This window comes from Nelumbo nucifera, chromosome 1, assembly GCF_055504915.1.
Source record: "Nelumbo nucifera cultivar China Antique chromosome 1, China Antique-T2T, whole genome shotgun sequence".
Classification (NCBI taxonomy): domain Eukaryota; kingdom Viridiplantae; phylum Streptophyta; class Magnoliopsida; order Proteales; family Nelumbonaceae; genus Nelumbo; species Nelumbo nucifera.
The window spans coordinates 83,074,085-83,093,506 of NC_142649.1; the positions used below are offsets into that span (position 1 = coordinate 83,074,085).

Sequence of the window (19,422 nt, forward strand, 5' to 3'; positions counted from 1 at the left end):
CATGTCTAGTTTTCCAAAAAATGTGAAGGCACTTGTTAGAATGGTGGTAGTGGGTTGTGGGCTTTAACAATAATTTCTCAGAAAATGCCATGTGCATAGATTTCTAGAAATATGAGAATGCCAAATGTTTGAATGGTGGGGGCTATAGCATGAAGACCTTTCTTTAATATATATATATATATTAGTTTTATTATTATCTAAGCATTTATTTATTTTATTATTATTTACAATTATGCCGTCCTATAAAATAAAATCCCATCCCTCTTCTCTCTCACCTAGGGATGTAAGTTAGGCGGGTTGGTTGGGTTTATGGTTAACCCAAACCCAGCCCTAAAAGTTGGGCTTAAGGTTCGAGCCCAGATTGGGCCCGAGGTCAAGCCTGATTTTCCCAACCCGAGCCTGGTCCACACTATAATATGATGCACTCAGGTTAGGTTTGGGCTCGGGTTGGTCAATGAACCCACTAAAATTATACATATATGTATACTAATGCAAATATATGTGTGTGTGTATATATATGTATGTATGTATGTATGTATGTATGTATGTATGTATGTATGTATGTATGCATGTATGCATGTATGTATGTATGTATGTATGTATGTATGTATGTATGTATGTATGTATGTATGTATGTATGTATGTATGTATGTATGTATGTATGTATGTATGTATGTATGTATGTATGTATGTATATGTATGTGGGTAGTTGGGCCGGGCTCGAGTTACCTAAGGGCTAGGCCTGGGTTGGCCTGAAAAATAAAAAAGCCCACTTTTTGGGCTCGAGCCCAGCCCGAGGACCAAAAATCCAAACCCAACCCATGTAAAATTTTGGGCTAGCCGGTTCAAGTTCGTGTTAGGCCCGCCCAAGTTGCACCCCTACTCTCACCTAATTCTCTCTCTCTTATTCTTTATCTCAGCTTTTATTATTCATTTATTTATTTTTCTATTATTATCCATGTATTTATTTCTTTTATTATTATTTATGATTATGCCATCCTATAAAATAAAATTCTATCCCTCTTCTCTCTCACCTAATTTTCTCTCTCCTCTTATTCTTTATCTCAATTTTTATTTATTTATTTATTATTATCTAAGCATTTATTTATTTAATAAAATTAAATAAATTATTTATAAATCAGCAAAATAAAGGAGTTTTGACATTGAGAGAGACTTTTATTTATTCATTTATTTTTTATTATTATCTAAGCATTTATTTATTTTATTATTATTTACTATTATGCCATCCTATAAAATAAAATTCCATCCCTCTTCTCTCTCACCTAGGGGTGCAAGTTGGGCGGGTTGGGCCGGGTTTATGGTTAACCCGACCCCGACCCTAAAAGTTGAGCTTAAGGCCCGAGCCTAGACTAGGCCCGAGGTGAAACCTAATTTTCCTAACCCAAGCCTAGCCCACACTATAATATGATGCACTCGGGTTGGGTTCGAGCATGGGCTGGGCTTGGGTTGGTCAATGAACCCACTTTGAAATTATACATATATATGTAGATTAATGCAAATGTGTATACATGCATATATGTATTAATGTGCATAGTTGGGCTGGGCTCAGGCTGGGCTAGGCCTGAAAAATAAAAATGCCCAACTTTTTGGGCCTAAGCCCAGCCCGAGGATTGAAAATCCAAGCCCAACCCATGTAAAATTTTGGGTTGGGTTGGTTCAGGCTCGAGTTAGGCCCGCCCAAGTTGCACCCCTACTCTCGCCTAATTCTCTCTCTCTCTCTCTCCTCTTATTTTTTATCTAAAATTTTATTTATTTATTATTATTATCTAAGCATTTATTTATTTAATAAAATTAAATGAATGATTTTTCTCTCTCTCCTCCTATTCTTTATCTCAACTTTTATTATTCATTTATGTATTTTTTTTATTATTACCTAAATAAATTATTTATAAATCAACAAAATAAAGGAGATTGGGGGGAATAAATATGGATGGCCATTGGGAGGGGCAACCATTGGGGTGGGGAGTGGGGGAGGGGGAAAATATACATGAAAAGTGGGGATTTGCTGGGTCATAGGGGGGCCATGGCTCTTTGGGGTCCCCCTGTCTTCACCCCTAGATTAAACCTATTCATAGGCTACACTAGGCTTTACCTTTATATCAATGAAACATATTTAGGCCCAAGCATGAGCATGACAAGACCATCGGGCCTAGATCTTGAGCCCAACCCTGGCCCCATATAAAGCTCGAGGCCCGACCAAGAAATTGAGGAAAAAGATCTGTATTCTTTATTTAAGAACAAAAGTGATTTATTTATATTAAATTAACTTCAAAACTGAAAAATTTATTTATTTATTTATTATTTTATTTTATTAAATTAAATATATTATTATCCATAGATTTCTCATATTTTAAGCAAACCTTTTTTCCTAAAAACTTTTAATTAAAAAATTTATCATTTGTAAATTCATTTTTTTTTCTATACAACAATTTAATTTTGGAAGGCCCTGCAACGCAGGCCCCTCTCCTGGTTTGATTATTAAATGGTACGGTTTTTTGTTCCGATTCGGTTATTTTTTTCGCTGCAAGATCCGATTCGGTTATTTGGTTTCAGTGTTTTAATAAAAGAGGGATTGAGAGTATCAATGTATGGTAGGGTTGTCCGTTGTCATTTAGGCTTCTAACGCTACTCTGCAACTCTCTCCAGTTTCCACCAGAAGAAGACAGGGAGCTTCTAGTGTTGTGGCAGCTCGCTCTTCGCTCTAGCGACCAGCATTGATCGGTATGTTTTCCTTCTTTTTGTTTGGTTCTTCTTCTTTTTAAATAGGAGATAGGTATTAGAACAGTGGTACTGATCGGTTTGGTGAGGTTGCTATATATATCAAGAATTTAAAGGTGTATGAGGAAATTATTTCCTTATTAATTACCCGAGAGTTCACCTACTGTTCTCCTTCAACAATCTGAAATCGTGTGCTTGCTCAAATCTGTAACAAAATTAAGGTTTCAACTTTCAAGGAAAGCTTCGTTTTACAGGAATAAAAGATACAAAAATGGCGGCTATGTTGGATCCTCGACCTCCCTTTCTGCCAGCTATTCCTTTTGAGTCGAATATAGTGAACCCCGTATGTTGATATCGGAGCTCTATGAGGCCTTCTCTGGTCTCCTCAATTGCATTGCCTCTATTCACCTTTGAATAACAATCCTATTAATATGGAACCAACTGTGGCCTCCTGAAATCTAGATAAGAGTGAAGAATATAGTCTAGCGTGCTGTAGTAAAGATGGCAATAAATGACTATGGAGATAGAATAGAAGAATAGAAGAGTTAGAAGGATTATCCTTTTATTTGATTATTGGGGTATTGGAGTGTTATTTCTTGTACATTTGTTCTCTCTCTCTCTCTCTCTCTCTCTCTCTCTCTCTCTCTCTCTCTCGGTCTGAAATGGCCCTAAACAAACTAGAATCAGGCCACGGGGCCCTCATCTTGCTGCTTTGAAACTTAGCTTAGGTTTAATCAACAAATTACTTGGACGAACTTATATTTCAATGCCAAGGAATGAAAACCAGGTGGTCCATGTCTAATACGCCAATAGACCTGTTTTTTATTGTTTTTCTTTCTTTAATCTTCCAATTTTGTTATTTAATATGCATTTATTTGATGTTTAATTGGTGCGGGTTCTGGTGGATGTAAATCTGCTATTGCTATCAACATTGCCATAGAGGTGTGAATTATGAACTCCCTTTACTTTTTCAAGGAATAAATTACTATTTTTTTGAGAGAACGTAAGATGATGTTGTGTTAATGCGATTAAACTCAGATTACAACTGTATTGCATATATGCAAAGCATGTACACAGCTATGGACTACTCCCTTTACTTTTTCAAGGAATAGATTACTATTTTTTTTTAGAGAATGTAAGATGATGTTGTGTTAATTCGATTAAACTCAGATTACAACTGTATTGCATATATGCAAAGTATGTACACAGCCAGAAACTATACATCAGATCTGAGTTTATACTAAAAAAATACCCTGTTTTGATAGTTCAGAGAGAGAGAGAGAGAGAGAAGAAGAAGAAGAAGAAGAAGAGGAGGAGGAGGAGAGGAGAAAGGAGAATTCTGTCGAACTGGAGAGTAAACCCACTCCCAATCGACCATAACCTTTTATTATATTAACTAAGGGTACAAAGTCAAATATGCCCCTATTTAAGTATGGGATAAATCATTTAAAACAAAACAGAATTGCTAAGTCACTACTTAAAGTATAATGAAAAGATTAAGTTACCCTTACTCAACCCACTCTAACACTCCCCCTCAAGCTGGAGAATATATGTCATATAATCCTAGCTTGTTACATATATAGTTCACTCTCCCTAAAGTCAAACCTTTTGTAAACAAGTTTGCCCATTGATCACCTGAATTTACATGCTCTGTGCTTATCTCTCCGGTAAGGACTTTCTCCCTTACAAAATGGCAATTAATGTGTTTTGTCCTCTAATGAAAAACCGGATTAGATGAGATGTGGATTGCGGCTTGGTTGTCATAGTACAATTTTGTAGGTTTGTTCATTGAGAATCCAACTTCTTGCAGAAGATTTTTCATCCATACTAAATTACTAATTCACATGTGGTATGTGCTATGGCCCTGTATTCAGCTTTACACCACAATAGTTTGCTTCTTACTCTTCCACATCACTAGATTTCCTCCAAGAAATGTTTAATAACTTGTAGTGGATTTCTTGTCAGACATCGAGCCTGCCCAATCTGCATCTGTATACCCAACTATCTCAAGATTTCCTCCTGGCTTGTACAACAACCCGCGGCCCGGAGCTCTCTTCAAGTACTGTACAATTCTAAGAACTGCATCCTAATGAGATACTTGAGGGTTTTACATAAATTGGCTCACCACACTAACGATAAATGAGATATATGGTTTGCTAATGGTTAGGTAGTTCAGCTTCCCCACTAAACGTCTATATCTTCCAGGATCAACAAACATTTCACCTGCATCACTATTCAACTTAGCATTTGGTTCCATAGGTGTTTTAACTGGTTTAGCACCTAATGAAGGGATGAGAGATCCATCATATGTATGGCCGAACCCTGCGGGAAGGTTGGGCGAAATTTCAAAAATTTCTTTACCCCTATCCGGGAATCCTATTTCCAGTTTAGAAAATTACATTTTCAAGGTTCGTTCTTGTAACCAAACCGGACCAAATCTGAAACCAAGATTAGGGAGGGATATACCTGATACGGAATCCACGAAAAAAACTCCTCTCAACGTAGGTGTTCACGCCCAAAGAGTGTACCAAATCCTCCCTCCACTGAAGATGACACAGCTTAGGATGAGGCAGGATCAACAGGTAGTTCTTTACCAAGAACTTGTGATTCTTCAGCAAGAATTGAATGGGGTAGTGAGCACAACTTCAAAAATTGTTTCTTCTAGCAAGAAACAATATCAAGATCAAATCTTGATCAGATCCAAGAATTGGATATTGAACAGAGTAGGGCGGCAAGAGCAGGAAGAAAAAGAACTGAAGGCAAGATCAGTCTAACTGAGTTGTCTTCTGTAATGTCTGCGTGTCTTTTTCAGGTCCTCCCTATTCTCTATTTATAGCCTTAAAGAGACAACCTCCTAATTTGATTAGGAGTCTCCTGATCCAAATCTTTATTTGGATTTAGACTCTTTAAGTGATAAGGATAACCCCTTATCTTATCTGTAGTTCAAGATCAACTTATTCCTAATCAAATTAGGAGTTCCTTGATCCAAATCTTTATTTGTATCTGGACTCTTTAAGTGGATAAGAGTTATCCTCTTATCCTTATCTACTGATCCAAACCCAGATCTGCCCCTATTTAATTAATCCAATTAATCCAGTTCGAAATGGGCTTTTAGGCTCATTAAGCTTTCAAGCTCACTTCCTTTTAATGCTGGCTAGCTTGGCTCTCTTTGTATGGCGTGGGACCCTAACATTGATCTACACATCAACCACATGGGTTCAACCTAGCCTCTGTTACAAGGCCTGGCCGAATTCACTGCTGAATACAGTGAACCCCTGAGTCCATCACCATGGGCTCTTAACGGGCCCAACATTTACACTAAATGGTCATTGGGTTCAGCCATCTTATGAAGGCCCGAGGATTGTGGGCAGATGCAAGATTAGCCCATCAGGTATAACCCTCAATGGTCATACACTTAACCTCTCAGCCCTTAATGATCAAACATTGCCCGATAAGAGATGACTTCTCCCTTGACTGCAAGGTACAGTGCTGCACTCTATGCTCACATGGATCCCGAGAATTAAAATCTTTTGCGAACATTTTGAAACCATAATGTATATAAGTATATCTCTATATAAATATATTTTGCAAAACCAAATTTCAAACACATTTGAAATCCACTGTCGGCAGTTTAGGTTTCCATCAAAGAGAGTGCATTTTCTCGATCATTCACTTTGTTCGACAAAGGGTTGATCCTGTCATTATGATCACCCACTCAGATGAATTCAGGGACTGTAACATACCCAGGTTTTGACCCCCTCTAAGGTCTCACTGATTGGCACATCAAAGACAGCCCGATCCGACACCTAGTGCAGTATCATAATCGAGTCTAGGGGTCAGGTGTAACATTCCAGTTTTGCCCATCTATCTCCAAGGTCCAAGGCAATTCTGGAGTTTTGGTCCGGTTCAGGTTTTCAAGAAAACCCACACTACATGTACCTCAGGTCTCACCCTGGCAGCTGAGACAAGCCACCCCAACCAACTTGGCGGTACATCAGTGTCATCCTTGGCAGGATAAATCTTCCTAGATCTATCCAACGACTGTGAAGATTCTAAACTAACACAAGTCTCATATGTGTCCAGTTTATGGGTATTATACAGAAATATACCACAATAACATGAATCAAATATGTACTTTATTCATTTACAATAAATGTCATAATGTACATCATGCTAATTGGAGCTAAGGGCATACACCGTCTAACACCTAGCAATCCTGTTTCTTCTAACAAATCAAGAACATATTTTCTTTGGCACAAATTTATACCTTATTTCAACCTAGCAACTTCTATACCTAAGAAATACTTCAACTTTCCAAGATCTTGTGTTTGGAAATGGTTTTGTAGAAAGGCCTTTGGCTTGTCAATCCCTAATTTGTCACTACCAATTATGACTATTACCATCCACATAAACCCCTAATAAAATCTTTCCGGTTTCAAAATCGTAGCTGAACACTGAGTGGTCGACCTGACATTGTTTCATTTCGAAATCTTTCACTACTTCACTGAACTTCACAAACCAAGCACGAGGATACTGTTTTAGCCCTAAATTGCCTTCTTGAGCCTATACACCTTACCATCCTTCCCCTGAGCAACAAACCCTGGTGGTTGCTCCATGTAGATCTCCTCCAAAAGATCACCATGGAGGAAGGCATTTTTAATGTCAAGCTGAAACAAAGGCCTATCATACATAATTGCCAAGGAAATCAAGACACGAACTGAACCAATCTTAACCACAGGGGAGAAGGTTTCCATATAATCCACCCCATACAACTGAGAGTAACCCTTAGCAACTAGTCAGACTTTCAACCGTTCCACACTACCATTTGGTAAACATTTAACAATATACACTCATTTACAACCTACAACATGCTTACTTGGAGGAAGAGTGGTGAGCTCCCACGTGTAATTGTGTTGAAGAGCTGAGAGTTCCTCCTCCATTGCTTTATGCCACCTTGTTGAAGTAAGAGCCTCCTATACATCTTTGGGTATAGATATAGAGGACCACAAGGAAAGAAACTGGCGATGTGAAGTGGAAAGGTGAGAGGTGGAGACATAATTGGATATGGGATGTAAGGTACAGCTACGTTTACCTTTCCACTATGCAATAGGAAGATGAAGGTCAGAAGAAGTAAACAACTCTGGGATAGGAGCAACTACATGATTCGCAGACGAGGTAGAAGCCGAAGGAGGTATCAGTGTCTGTCGATGAGTATACACATGTTGGATTGGTGGTCGTTTAGTAGGAATTTGCACTGGAGGAGGTGAAGGCTCAGTCATAACAGGAACAACCGGAATGGGATCACCAACTGGAAGAGGAAGAGGGATTAATGGTGAAGAGGACGATACATCAGGACTCAAGAAGAACAACATGGACTAAAAAAAGTGACATCAGGGCAGACAAATGGCTTCCGAGTGATAGGATTATAACACTTATAATACCCTTTTTGGGTCTGAGAATAGCCAAGATAGATACACTTGTCTAAACTAGGGCCTAGATTATGAACAAAATACATACACCCAAAGATCCAAGGAGTTAATGGAAATGGAGACAAAGTGGGGAACAAAATAGAAAAGGGAGACCGACCATGAAGGATGAATGATGGCATCTGACTAATGAGAAAACAAGTCGTAAGCACTACGTCACTCCAAAAACTTTTAGGAACGTTCATGTGATGAAGGATTAACCGAGTAGTCTCAAGAAGATGATGGTTCTTTCGTTCAACCACCCTATTGAGGAGTGGATGGACACCAAGTCTAATGAATGATTCCATGTTGTTCCAAATATTGTTGAAAGGAAGTAAGAAAGTATTATTAGCCATTATCTGAACGAAGAACTTTTAGTGGAATACCAAATTGTGTACGTATTTCAGCATGAAATTTTTGAAAAATAGAAAACGATTAACTCCTTTCTTTCATTAAATAAATCCATGTCATCCTTAAACAATCATCAATAAAAATGACAAAATACTTGTAACCATTATAGGACTCAATTCTAATCGGATCCCAAACATCTAAATGGACTAAAGCAAAAGGAGACATCATACGACTATCAACCCTAGGATTAAAGGAAACCCGATGGTATTTCCCATATTGACACAATTCACACTGCAAAGAAGACAGATGACTCAAAGTAGGAGCTAGTAGTTTGAGAGCCTTGAGAGGTGGATGTCTCAGCTGATAGTGCCATTGGAGAGGAGTCAAGGAAGTCTGAAGTGCAACTAAAGATCCACCACTGTCAAGATAATACAATCCATTGGTTTCATGCCCTCCACCAATCTTCTTCCCCATCTTGAGATTCTGAAAAACACAAGATGAAGGGTAAAAAGTTATAGAATAATTAAGGGCCTTAGTTAATTTACTAATAAACATAAGGTTGAATGGAAATTTGGGCACATATAGAATAGAGGATAAAGAAAGAGATGCAGTATCAACGTTACCAACACCACAAATGGGAGAAGAAGAACCATTGGCTAGGGTAATAGTTTGTAATGTGGAAGTTTTAGAGAGGGAAAAAACACCTAAAGTCCTGTTCATGTGATTAGAAGCTTCAGAATCAATAATCCAGTAAGAAGGTTTGGATGCTAGACAAGCCATACTTGAATGTGCAAAGGTAATAGTGTTCTGTTGTGAAGCGGCCTGAAGGAACCTCTCATATCATCTCGTGGTACACTCATCATCTCCCTCCCGGAAGCAGATGTAGATATGGAATGCGTTTGATCTGTCTGCTGATTATCATCACTCACATCACCACCACCAACAATTGCATGGTTAGCCCATGTGGAAGGTGGGTCATGTAGATCATAACAAAAATTAATTATATGTCCTTCCTTGCCATAATGTATACACTTTCTAGTAGTGTTCCCTCTTCTTCTACCACGGCCTCCCCCCGAGTCACGACCTCCACCACTTCCACTACCACGACCAAACATGGCACTGCCACAACCTTCTCGAAATGCATGTCCTCCCCCTCTATTTCTACGTCCACCTCCTCTCGCTACAACAAACACTAATTTGTCAGAAGTTGTGGTACTCTCTGTGGGTTCTAGGGAAATCCTATGGAGTCGAGCAAATACTTCCTCAAGTGTAGGAAGAGCAGAACCTCCCAACATTTGTGCTCTAACTGGTTCATATTATGATTTCAACCACACTAAGAACCTGGTTACATCAAGTTGCTCATTTTGTTGTTGCTGAATTTTGACATCTGAAGTTAGGGGATGATAGACATTGAGTTCATTCTTGAGGTTCCTCATACTGGCATAATACTCTTCAAGGGTTTGATGTCCTTGCTGCAAATTAAAATATTCCTGATAGAGCTAATATACTCTCGTAGTATTGTCTTATCTAGAATAAAGCATATTTCCGTTGCTGTATCTAAGAACATAAAGTTTACACTAATCTTGGGTTCCATACTATTCCATAACCATGTTATAATTTGGGCATTCTTTTGTTCCCAATCATCAAACCCTGGAGATTCAACTAATGGTTTATCCTCCTTCACATGTTTCACCTTCCTCTTGGCCTTGAGAAAAACCTCCACTGACTTGGCCCATGGCACATAATTTTCACCATTAAGTTTAATTGATGTCATCTGCACACTTAAATAGTCCGAGGGGATCATCTCACTAGATTTCTGATCACTACCATCATCTCCGGTTGCTGCCATTGTGTTCTCAATACAGGGAACTATCAATTACCCTTCCTAATTCTGAATTATCAACCAACCAAAAAAAAAAAATACTGCTGTTAAGTCAACACTGCTGCAGTCTAGACATCACCTTACTGTACTCTCTTAACCAGCCATCATTTAAAAAAAAAAACTAACATATACCACCATTCAGACACATTCAGCCATCTCCTTCAAAAAAAAAAAAAACTAGTATTTCTCACACCACTACTGTTAACCAACCACCATAACTGTTAGTCAACAAAACCCTTCTTGAAACTGCTCAGTAGAGGGTCTGAGTCCCCACAAACACCGCCACATGACCACTAAGGCTGTCACTCAAGGTGACAGCAGTCTTAGAACCACCAACCTAGGGCTGCCGCACCTTCCTAACATCTGTAATGGAGATTGTGGCAGTCCTGGAATTACCAAAAAGGGTTGCCGCAGCCTTCTACTTGGTGTAACCTAGATCACAGCCCAGAAAAAGGAGAAAAGAAGAGGAGGAGAGATTGCTGGTCCAGGAGCTTGAGATCGTAGACTTCCTTTATCTTATTTGTAGTTCTGATACCATGTTTTTATGGTTCAGATAAGTTCTTCAGAGAGAGAGAGAGAGAGAGAGAGGGAGAAGAAGAAGAAGTAGATAAGAAGAGAAGAGGAGAAATCTGTTGAACTGGAGAGTAAACCCACTCCCAGTCGACCATAACCTTTTATTATATTTACTAAGGGTACAAAGTCAAATATGCCCCTACTTAAGTATGGGACAAATAATTTAAAACAAAACAGAATTGCCAAGTCACTACTTAAAGTATAATGAAAAGACTAAGTTACCTCTACTCAACCAACTCTAACATACCCAAACAAAAAACTAGCCAGCCCAAAATTTGTTAAGTGTTGAATTATCCAAATAATGTGGAATAGTTAAAAAACTGATCGTGTGGGATCTTGTTGAACTGCTCTTTGACTGCCATCCATGAATGCAGAGAAGCCCTTGCCTGATGGCACAACTCATCCAAGTCCCTGTTCCTCCCTTCACATATTCTCCCGTTCCTCTCCTTCCACAGAACCCAGCATATTGCTGAATGTATTGTGCTCCAACCCATCTTCCAGGATTTCACCACCTCAGAGAGGCTTTTAGGCTGACACCAACACAAGTTAATTTTATAGATTATTAATTTTATTGATTTATATTAGTTCTTTTAGGGGTTAGTGGATCTAGAATGGAACTTATGGATCAGATAAGAGTGTTTTCTTTTTGATAGGTATCAGATAAGAGTGGTTAACAGTGGATTTGATTTCTTTATTGTAGGTTTCATCTGAAAGTTGGAAATTGGAAGGGTAGAGAATAGATATGCTTCTGTAATTCTATAGAGATATGGCATTTTGTTGTCGAATCAGGCAGTTGAAGCTTGTCTCATTATCCTATCAATGCAAGAAATGGTACTTTCAGAACCGTGCTGTTAGTTTGGCCCATGGCTTTACCAGGGAGATCACGAATAGTGTGTTGGACAAGCAGGATTTTTTTATTTGGGATAGACCATCCCAGCTGTACAACAATGTTTGCTTCTTTTCTTCTCGTGCCAAGGTACATATTTTGTTCTACTTTGAGTTTTCTTCTCCCTGAGCACCTACATCTGGTGGGTTTGTACATTATGCTGATCTTCTTGATTCTAGTCTAAATCAAAGAAGGGACAACAACTGAAGAAGGAAGAGAAGGAACCTGACGGTCCTCGGGTCAATGAGAAAATTGATGCCGAATTCGTTAGGCTTGTCATGGATGAAGGTATTGCTTATCTAAGGCTTAAATCTTCCCTATGGTTTGTTGAGTTGTTCTTTGACTTCAAATGGGGACCATTGTTTAAATTTTATTTTTTTGATCAATAACCATTGTTTAAATTTTAAGTACTATAATTTATTAGTGGCTGATATTTTCTCACTAAACTATGAGTCTATAACGAAAATAATGAAAATGTCAAATGAATGGATCAATGGAGAAAAAACACCATGGTGCCTACATTTAAAAAATAGGTGATATATGAAGTTATTGTAATTATCATTGAGTTATCAAAAAGAATAGTAAGTATTGTGATTTAACTCATGAGCAGCACAATGAAACTTTGGGAAAGGGTAATTAAACAAAGACTATGACATGATAGTCTTCAAGGGACCAAGGTGAACTTGGGCGACAAAGGGAGTGTCTTGTCACCTAAGTGCTTGCCTAGGCAATGAGTTTTATGATAAAAAATAAGGCAATGGTTGGGAGTGCTTCTCCAATGGGCTTTTTGTGCTTTTCACTTTGGAGAAGCCAAAAGCTAGTAAAAAAATTGTTTGGTTAAAAAGCTCATTGCATAAAAAAAGCCCATCTGAAAAAGCAGAAAACCTCCATTTAGCTTTTCACTTATGTAAGAAGCTATTTTGAACAAAAAAGCTGGTGTGTAGATGATACGTGCCTTAGGAGAACTCACCCCTAAAAGCTAGCTGTTAGAGGGAGGGAACCCAAACACATATATACCACACAACAGTATCCCATACTACCGATGTATGATATCTCACATTAGCATCCCATACTACCAACGTGGGAAAAATGGATCGTAACATTCTACCACGCTCTGCAATCCCAATGCCCACGCAGGCTGGCTTTGCACTAGTCCACCTAGTCCTGGTCGAACATTGCAATACCGATGTCACCACCTGTGCTACACGATTGCAACTGGGAGAAGCTCTGATACCATTTCATACGTGCCTTGGGAGAAATCACCCCTAAAAGCTAGCTGTTAGAGGGAGGGAAACCTAGCACATATATACCACACAACAGTATCCCATACTATGATGTGGGATATCTCACATTAGCATCCCATACTACCAACGTGGGACAAATGGATCGTAACAATAGATCTGCTCATGGGTCAGGCTTCAGGCTCTGCCCATGAACATTTTTTTTTGATGAGTAAACAGAAACTGATTCAGGATTACAATCTCATGCAAGATCCCTTAGAGAGGTGCGAGCTGCAGCCCCTCCTGACAAATACAAAGAAGTTAGGAAACAATTACTGGAATCACAACTGAGTCCAAAACAATTCTTCCCTATTTGCCCCTTGCTTGGCTAACACGTTGGCCAAAGCGTTTGCTGATCTCCCCACCCACTGAATAGAGACTGACATGTTCCTTGTTAACCATTTGATTTTCTTAACTTCATTCTTAAAAACTGAACCCCTTGTACCGCAGCTAGCATTTCTGCCCTAACAGCATCACCAAGTTCTAAAGGACCTGGACCTGAGTACAACAGAACAACCTCTCCAAGTTCATGTGAACTGAATTCAGATCTAGAAGAAAACAGATCTAGGGGTGTCAAGAGTGGTCGACCCCCACCCCAAAGAGCCTCTTTTATATTAAAGAGATAAAAAAGAATGTACAGTTACAAGAATGCCCTTATAGGGATGAAAGATAAAAAGAACAAATAAAATAATAAGAACTATGATATTGTACAACAAGGACTACTCTAATAATGTACATCAAGGACTACTCTAATAATGTACATCAAGATATATTTTCACACTCCCCCTCAAACTGATGCGTAGACATCAGCATCAGTTTGTCCATAAGAATGAGATGTCGACTCTTAGTCATGGCCTTGGTGAAGATGTCGGCAATTTGCATGTGAGAGGCAACACGAGGAAGAGATATAGAGCCTGCAACAAGGTGACAATCCACCTCGATATGTTTAGTCCTCTCATGAAAGACTAGATTAGATGCGGTCTTGATAGCACTGGTGTTGTCAGCATATAGAGGGATAGGAGTGGGAAGAGAAATCCCAAGATCAATGAAAAGTGACTGTAGCCAAACAATCTCGCTACATGCAGAAGACATGGCTCTATACTGGACTTCTGTGGAAGACTTAGAGACAGTTTGCTGTTTCTTGCACTTCCAGGAGATCAGGAGATGAGAGAGTCACCCATGAAGACGCACCACCCAATAGTGGATCGACGAGTGTTAGGGCAACCAGCCCAATCGGCATCAGCATAAACCCTCAACTGTATGGGTGATGAGAAAGAGAAAAACAGTCCCTGAGAGGTAGTGTCTCGAACATAACGGATGATGCGGCGAACTGTAGTCATATGAGGTTGTCTCGGGGCAGAGACAAATTGACTAACAACCTGAACAACATGTGAAGTATCAGGCCTGGTCATAGTAAGATAAATCAAAGAGCCAACAAGCTGACGGTATAGGGTGGCATCAGGAAGGATGAGGCCTTCGGATTTAGATAGCTTGACATTTAGCTCCAGGGGGGTATCAACATGTCTCTCATCAGTGACTCCATCAAGTTTGACGAGATCAGAGGCGTATTTTTGTTGACAAATAAAATACCCTCGATTGCTACGATCAACCTCCAAACCCAAGAAGTAAGTGAGAGGACCCAGGTCCTTCATGTGAAATGAGTTATGAAGTAAGGACTTCAACTCACGAATGCTGTCATGGTCATCCTCGGTTAGGAGCATGTCATCAACATATAATAGAAGGATAGTGATACCATGGGGTCTTCTTTTAACAAAGAGGGAGTAGTCAGAGGAACTCTGATTATACCTAGCAGCAACAACAACATCCCAAAAGCGCTCAAACCAAGCCCTGGGTGCTTGCTTCAGGCCATATAAGGACTTCTTCAGTCGACAGGCACATGAAGGATCACTGCAATATCCAGGCGGAGGTCTCATGTAGACTGTCTCCTTTAATTCGCCATGAAGAAACACATTCTTCACATCTAATTGGTAAATAGTCTAGGAATGAGCAGTAGAAATGGCCATAAGAGTCCGAACTGTGGTGATCTTAGCGACTGGGACAAATGTTTCTTCATAATCAATCCCATATTCCTAACTGTATCCTTGGGCAACTAGTCGGGCCTTATATCGATCAAGAGAGCCATCTGATTTTAGTTTGATCGTATAGACCCAACGACTTCCAACAATAGAAGCATCTGGAGGAGCTGGCACAAGATCCTAAGTGTCATTCTCATGGAGGGCTTGAATTTCAGCATCCATAGCTTCTTTCCACTGAGAACTTCTAATGGTTTGCTGATAAGATCTAGGGATATCTGTGGAAGAAAGTACAATAGAAAAGGAACTATGGTTTGAAGGAAAACCATACCGGTTAGGAGGTCGAGAGATACGGGTAGAACGACGAAGTGGAATAACTGAACTACTATCTGAAATAGGAGGATCTTGGGTCAAGGTATCACTTACAGAAGATATCTAAGATGAATGCTCTAGACCGGGTGGAAGGGGGGTTGTAGGCACAGGAGCCAGGACACGTAGCCGCTTGCGGGTGAAGACAAGAAGATCTCTCTCGGTTGAGGAAGTAGTAGTGTCATTTGAATCAAAGTCTTGCAAAACAAAGATGGAAGGAGCAAACAATCTAGCAACCCCAGCAAAGAAGGAGATATGTTCAAGAAACACAACATTCTGAGAAATCCGAATACAACAAATAGCAGGATCATAACACAAAAATCCTTTGTGGTCAGGACTATATCCCACAAAGGCACACATAGCAGACTGAGCAGTTAATTTAGATCATTCACGAACAGGAAGATGAACAAAACAAAGATATCCAAAAAATGAAGGCTAGAGAAATCTGGGGGATAATCAAAAAGTTTTTGGAAGGGAGAGGTGTTGCCTAGAATAGAGGATGGAAGAAAATTGATCAAATACACGGATGTACTGGCTGCTTCTACCCAAAACGAAGTTGGAGTATGAGACTCCTGTAGTAAGGTCCGCACAACATTGAGAATGTGTCCATTCTTCTATTCAGCTACACCATTCTGTTGTGGAGTTTCTGGGCAGCTGCGCTGAGATTGAATTCCATGACTTCTCAAATATGCCAAGAAGTCTCCATCTCTATATTCTCCCCCTAAGCGGAGGATAGTCACACTGCACTTGAATCGATTTTGCACCATAGTATGAAACAATTTAAATGCACCAAAGACTTCTGATTTGTGTCGCAAAAAATAAATCCAAGTATATCTGGTACAATCATCTATAAATAATACGAAATGTCTGTACCCCAATCGTGAAGTAATAGAAGCAAACCAAACATCACTATGTATTATCGCAAAAGGTTTAGTGGCATGTTCAGATTTATGAAGAAATGGTAAAACATGACTTTTACTCAAACAACATGTAGTGCAAGAAACATCAAAAGTATCAATAGGGAGTGCGATTCCCAGACGGGAGAGAGAGAAATTTTTGAAATTTCGCTCAACCTTCCTGTAGGGTTCGGCCATCCATATGATGGATCTTTCATCCCTTCATGTCCGACTTCCATTGTTGTAAAGCTTTGGCCTCGGTCTCAACTGGTTTGGTGACCGTTCCATTCAGATATCCTTCTAAACCTTTTCTCTCAACATAAAAGTTGAAGTGAAACTTCCACATCCCATAGTTCTGTCCATTCATCTTTACAGGGATGATATCACTTCTGTCTGAAGCCATTTCAGCAAAAAAATAGCACGAATAGGGTTCCACTGAAGTTTAAAGAAATTAATCTGAAGCAAAACTTGATCCAAAGACAAGAGAAATATGTTGTAATCAATCCAAGAGAGTAAAAAAACTGAGATAGAAACCCCTTACTTTCATCGGAGATTGTTCAAGATCCAAAACGAAGAGAGGCTGAACACACAGTCCAGAAAAGGAAAGTTTGGGCGCAGCAGCCAAGAAAAAGAGTTCAGATCTCTCTCAAAACTTCACGGATCTTCGTAAAAATTTCAGAATATGTTGATAAGGGTTGGACGACAACTCCTTTCAATTCTTGCTGCAAACGGAGGTCAAACGAGAGAGATCCAATAAAATCTCTCTCTGGGTGCGCAGAAAACAGAAGAGGAGTTCCTGGATAGATCAAAACAGTCCAGGACCACTCGGCAAAGATGTAGGTTTTCAATAGATCACAAAGGTAAGATGGATCAGAGAGAAGGAAGATCAAAGAGCAACCTGCTCTGGTACCATGTGAACTGAATTCAGATCTAGAAGAAAACAGATCTAGAGGTGTCAAGAATGGTCGACCCCCATCCCGAAGAGCCTCTTTTATATTAAAGAGATAAAAAAGAATATACAATTACAAGAATGCCCTTACAGGGCTGAAAGATAAAAAGAACAAATAAAATAATAAGAGCTATGATACTGTACAACAAGGACTACTCTAATAATGTACATCAAGATACATCTTCACAGTTCATTCCTCAGAACCCTCCCCGCTTCCAGAGGTCCTTGGATTGCCTAAGCTGCTGCCATTGAAATTCAGTTTTAGTGAGCCTTCAGCCGGAGGACACCACCTTGGGACTACCTTGTTCTTGATGGAAGAGCACCTCGCTATTGCCAACCAGTTTCTCCAAAAGTCATTAAAGGAGAACTGATGGAATAGGTCCAAAATCTTCAACCATTGTATTGCCCTATTCAATACACAATCTTTTAGTTGCAGGTTATTTCGTTCCTTCTCTTGAAATATTCTATCATTCCTTTCTTCCCATATTGTCCAAACCAAGGCTGCTCTGCCCATGAACATTTCACACTGAGCTCAGGCTTTGGACCAGGCCCAATCAAAATTTGGTAAAAGCTCAACCCAAGCCTAGTCCATGAACATTTCTACTGGTGAGCAGCCAAAAACTTAAAAAAGTGCTTTTTCAGAAGCCCATTTAAGCCAAAAAGCACTCTCAAATGGGGTTTAAATCAATAGTTCCCAAGGTTTTATGGTAACCAATAATAATCTATTACTAACAATTACCATGAGTATAAAACTCATATAAAACATAGAAAATCAACATATTTATGAGAAGAAAAAGAAGAAAGAAAAGGAAAAATAGAAAATGTAGGGGCTAGGCCTTTGTTTTATTCTAGGAAGAGGAAGATGAATGATTATTATTGATATAATAACAATAATAATTCCTGGGTTTCCCTTGTGTGCTGATTGGATAATTATTATCTGTTCAGGCTTTGAAATCTTAAAGGGTTAAGACTCCATCACCGACTTGTGCCTTGATTGAACCTGGAGAAAGAAGAAAATAATAAAAAAATTAACTAGTATAAGAATTATAAAAATATTATAAACCCATAAGATGAATAATTTAGTGTAATAATATCTGTTTCAATATTATGTAGTTCCTCATACAAAAATTTTTAGGTGCTTGAGCAAGGCGACTCTCCAAGGGCGCCATGTCGCCTAGGCATTGCCATGACAACTATGCATGAAATAGGTTTATCAACTTACTAGTTTGGTTTTGTTCAAGAGAAACTATCTCTTTATCAAAGACAACTAATAGAAAAGTTCAGCTAGAAGAAGAGAGATTTTCATATGGTATTTATTGATCTAGAGAAAGCATAGAGTTGCTAAAAAGATAATATGACAGGTTTTGAAAAAGAAAGGAACACCAAATAGTTATTTGGATCTAATTAAGGAGATGTATGAGAATGCAACAACCAATGTTAGAAGTTAGAATACTTGTTGGTAGTGTTCCATGGGCACTCCACTTCTGGAGGGGACTCACAAACTGACACATGTTAGGCCCAGCTACAGTGTGAACAGGTGGACTTGCCAAAATGCCCACCATTCTGACTCTCCAAAATTACGAATCTTCACTTTAAACACCTCCATGTAATAGTGGTCAAACCATTTAAACTGTCCAATAGGGCATAACTTATGATCCATTGTTTATTGGATCTTCTCAATTAACACCAAAATTAGGAAAACAATGAAGAACTAGTGTGCACATATGTTAAATTGGCAAAGGCTGTGAGTTTAACTTTTCACATTTAAAAGTAATTTAGCCATTTAAGTTATGTTTATATGGTTCTATGAATTTTAAAAATAACACTAAGGGTCCGTTTGGTTCGCAGTCGGAATTGGAATCGGAATCTGAATGGTCTATTCCCATAGTCTGTTTGGTTCAGACAGGAATGAGAATGAAAATTAAAATCAACAGGAATGGGATTTCATTCCCAAGGGAGGGGCAGGGAATGGCCATTCCCTCAAATGGGATTCCGATTC

The 19,422-nt window shown here is 39.1% G+C and overlaps 1 protein-coding gene across 3 annotated transcripts in view; it reads left to right on the forward strand.

Annotated features, from left to right (window-relative positions):
- Nucleotides 1–2,595: 2,595 nt before the first annotated feature.
- Nucleotides 2,596–19,422, forward strand: part of LOC104599414 (translation initiation factor 3 (IF-3) family protein) — a 60,213-nt gene continuing 43,386 nt past the window's right edge. The window contains exons 1-3 of one of the 3 annotated variants that reach the window (XM_010261940.3): nucleotides 2,596–2,742; nucleotides 11,711–11,986; nucleotides 12,076–12,184. In XM_010261940.3, coding sequence (XP_010260242.1) covers nucleotides 11,777–11,986; nucleotides 12,076–12,184 — 319 coding nt within the window. In that variant the 5' untranslated portion in view covers nucleotides 2,596–2,742; nucleotides 11,711–11,776. The remainder of the gene's footprint in view (nucleotides 2,743–11,710; nucleotides 11,987–12,075; nucleotides 12,185–19,422) is intronic. The other 2 variants (XM_088886894.1, XM_010261941.3) reach the window with 2 other exon arrangements.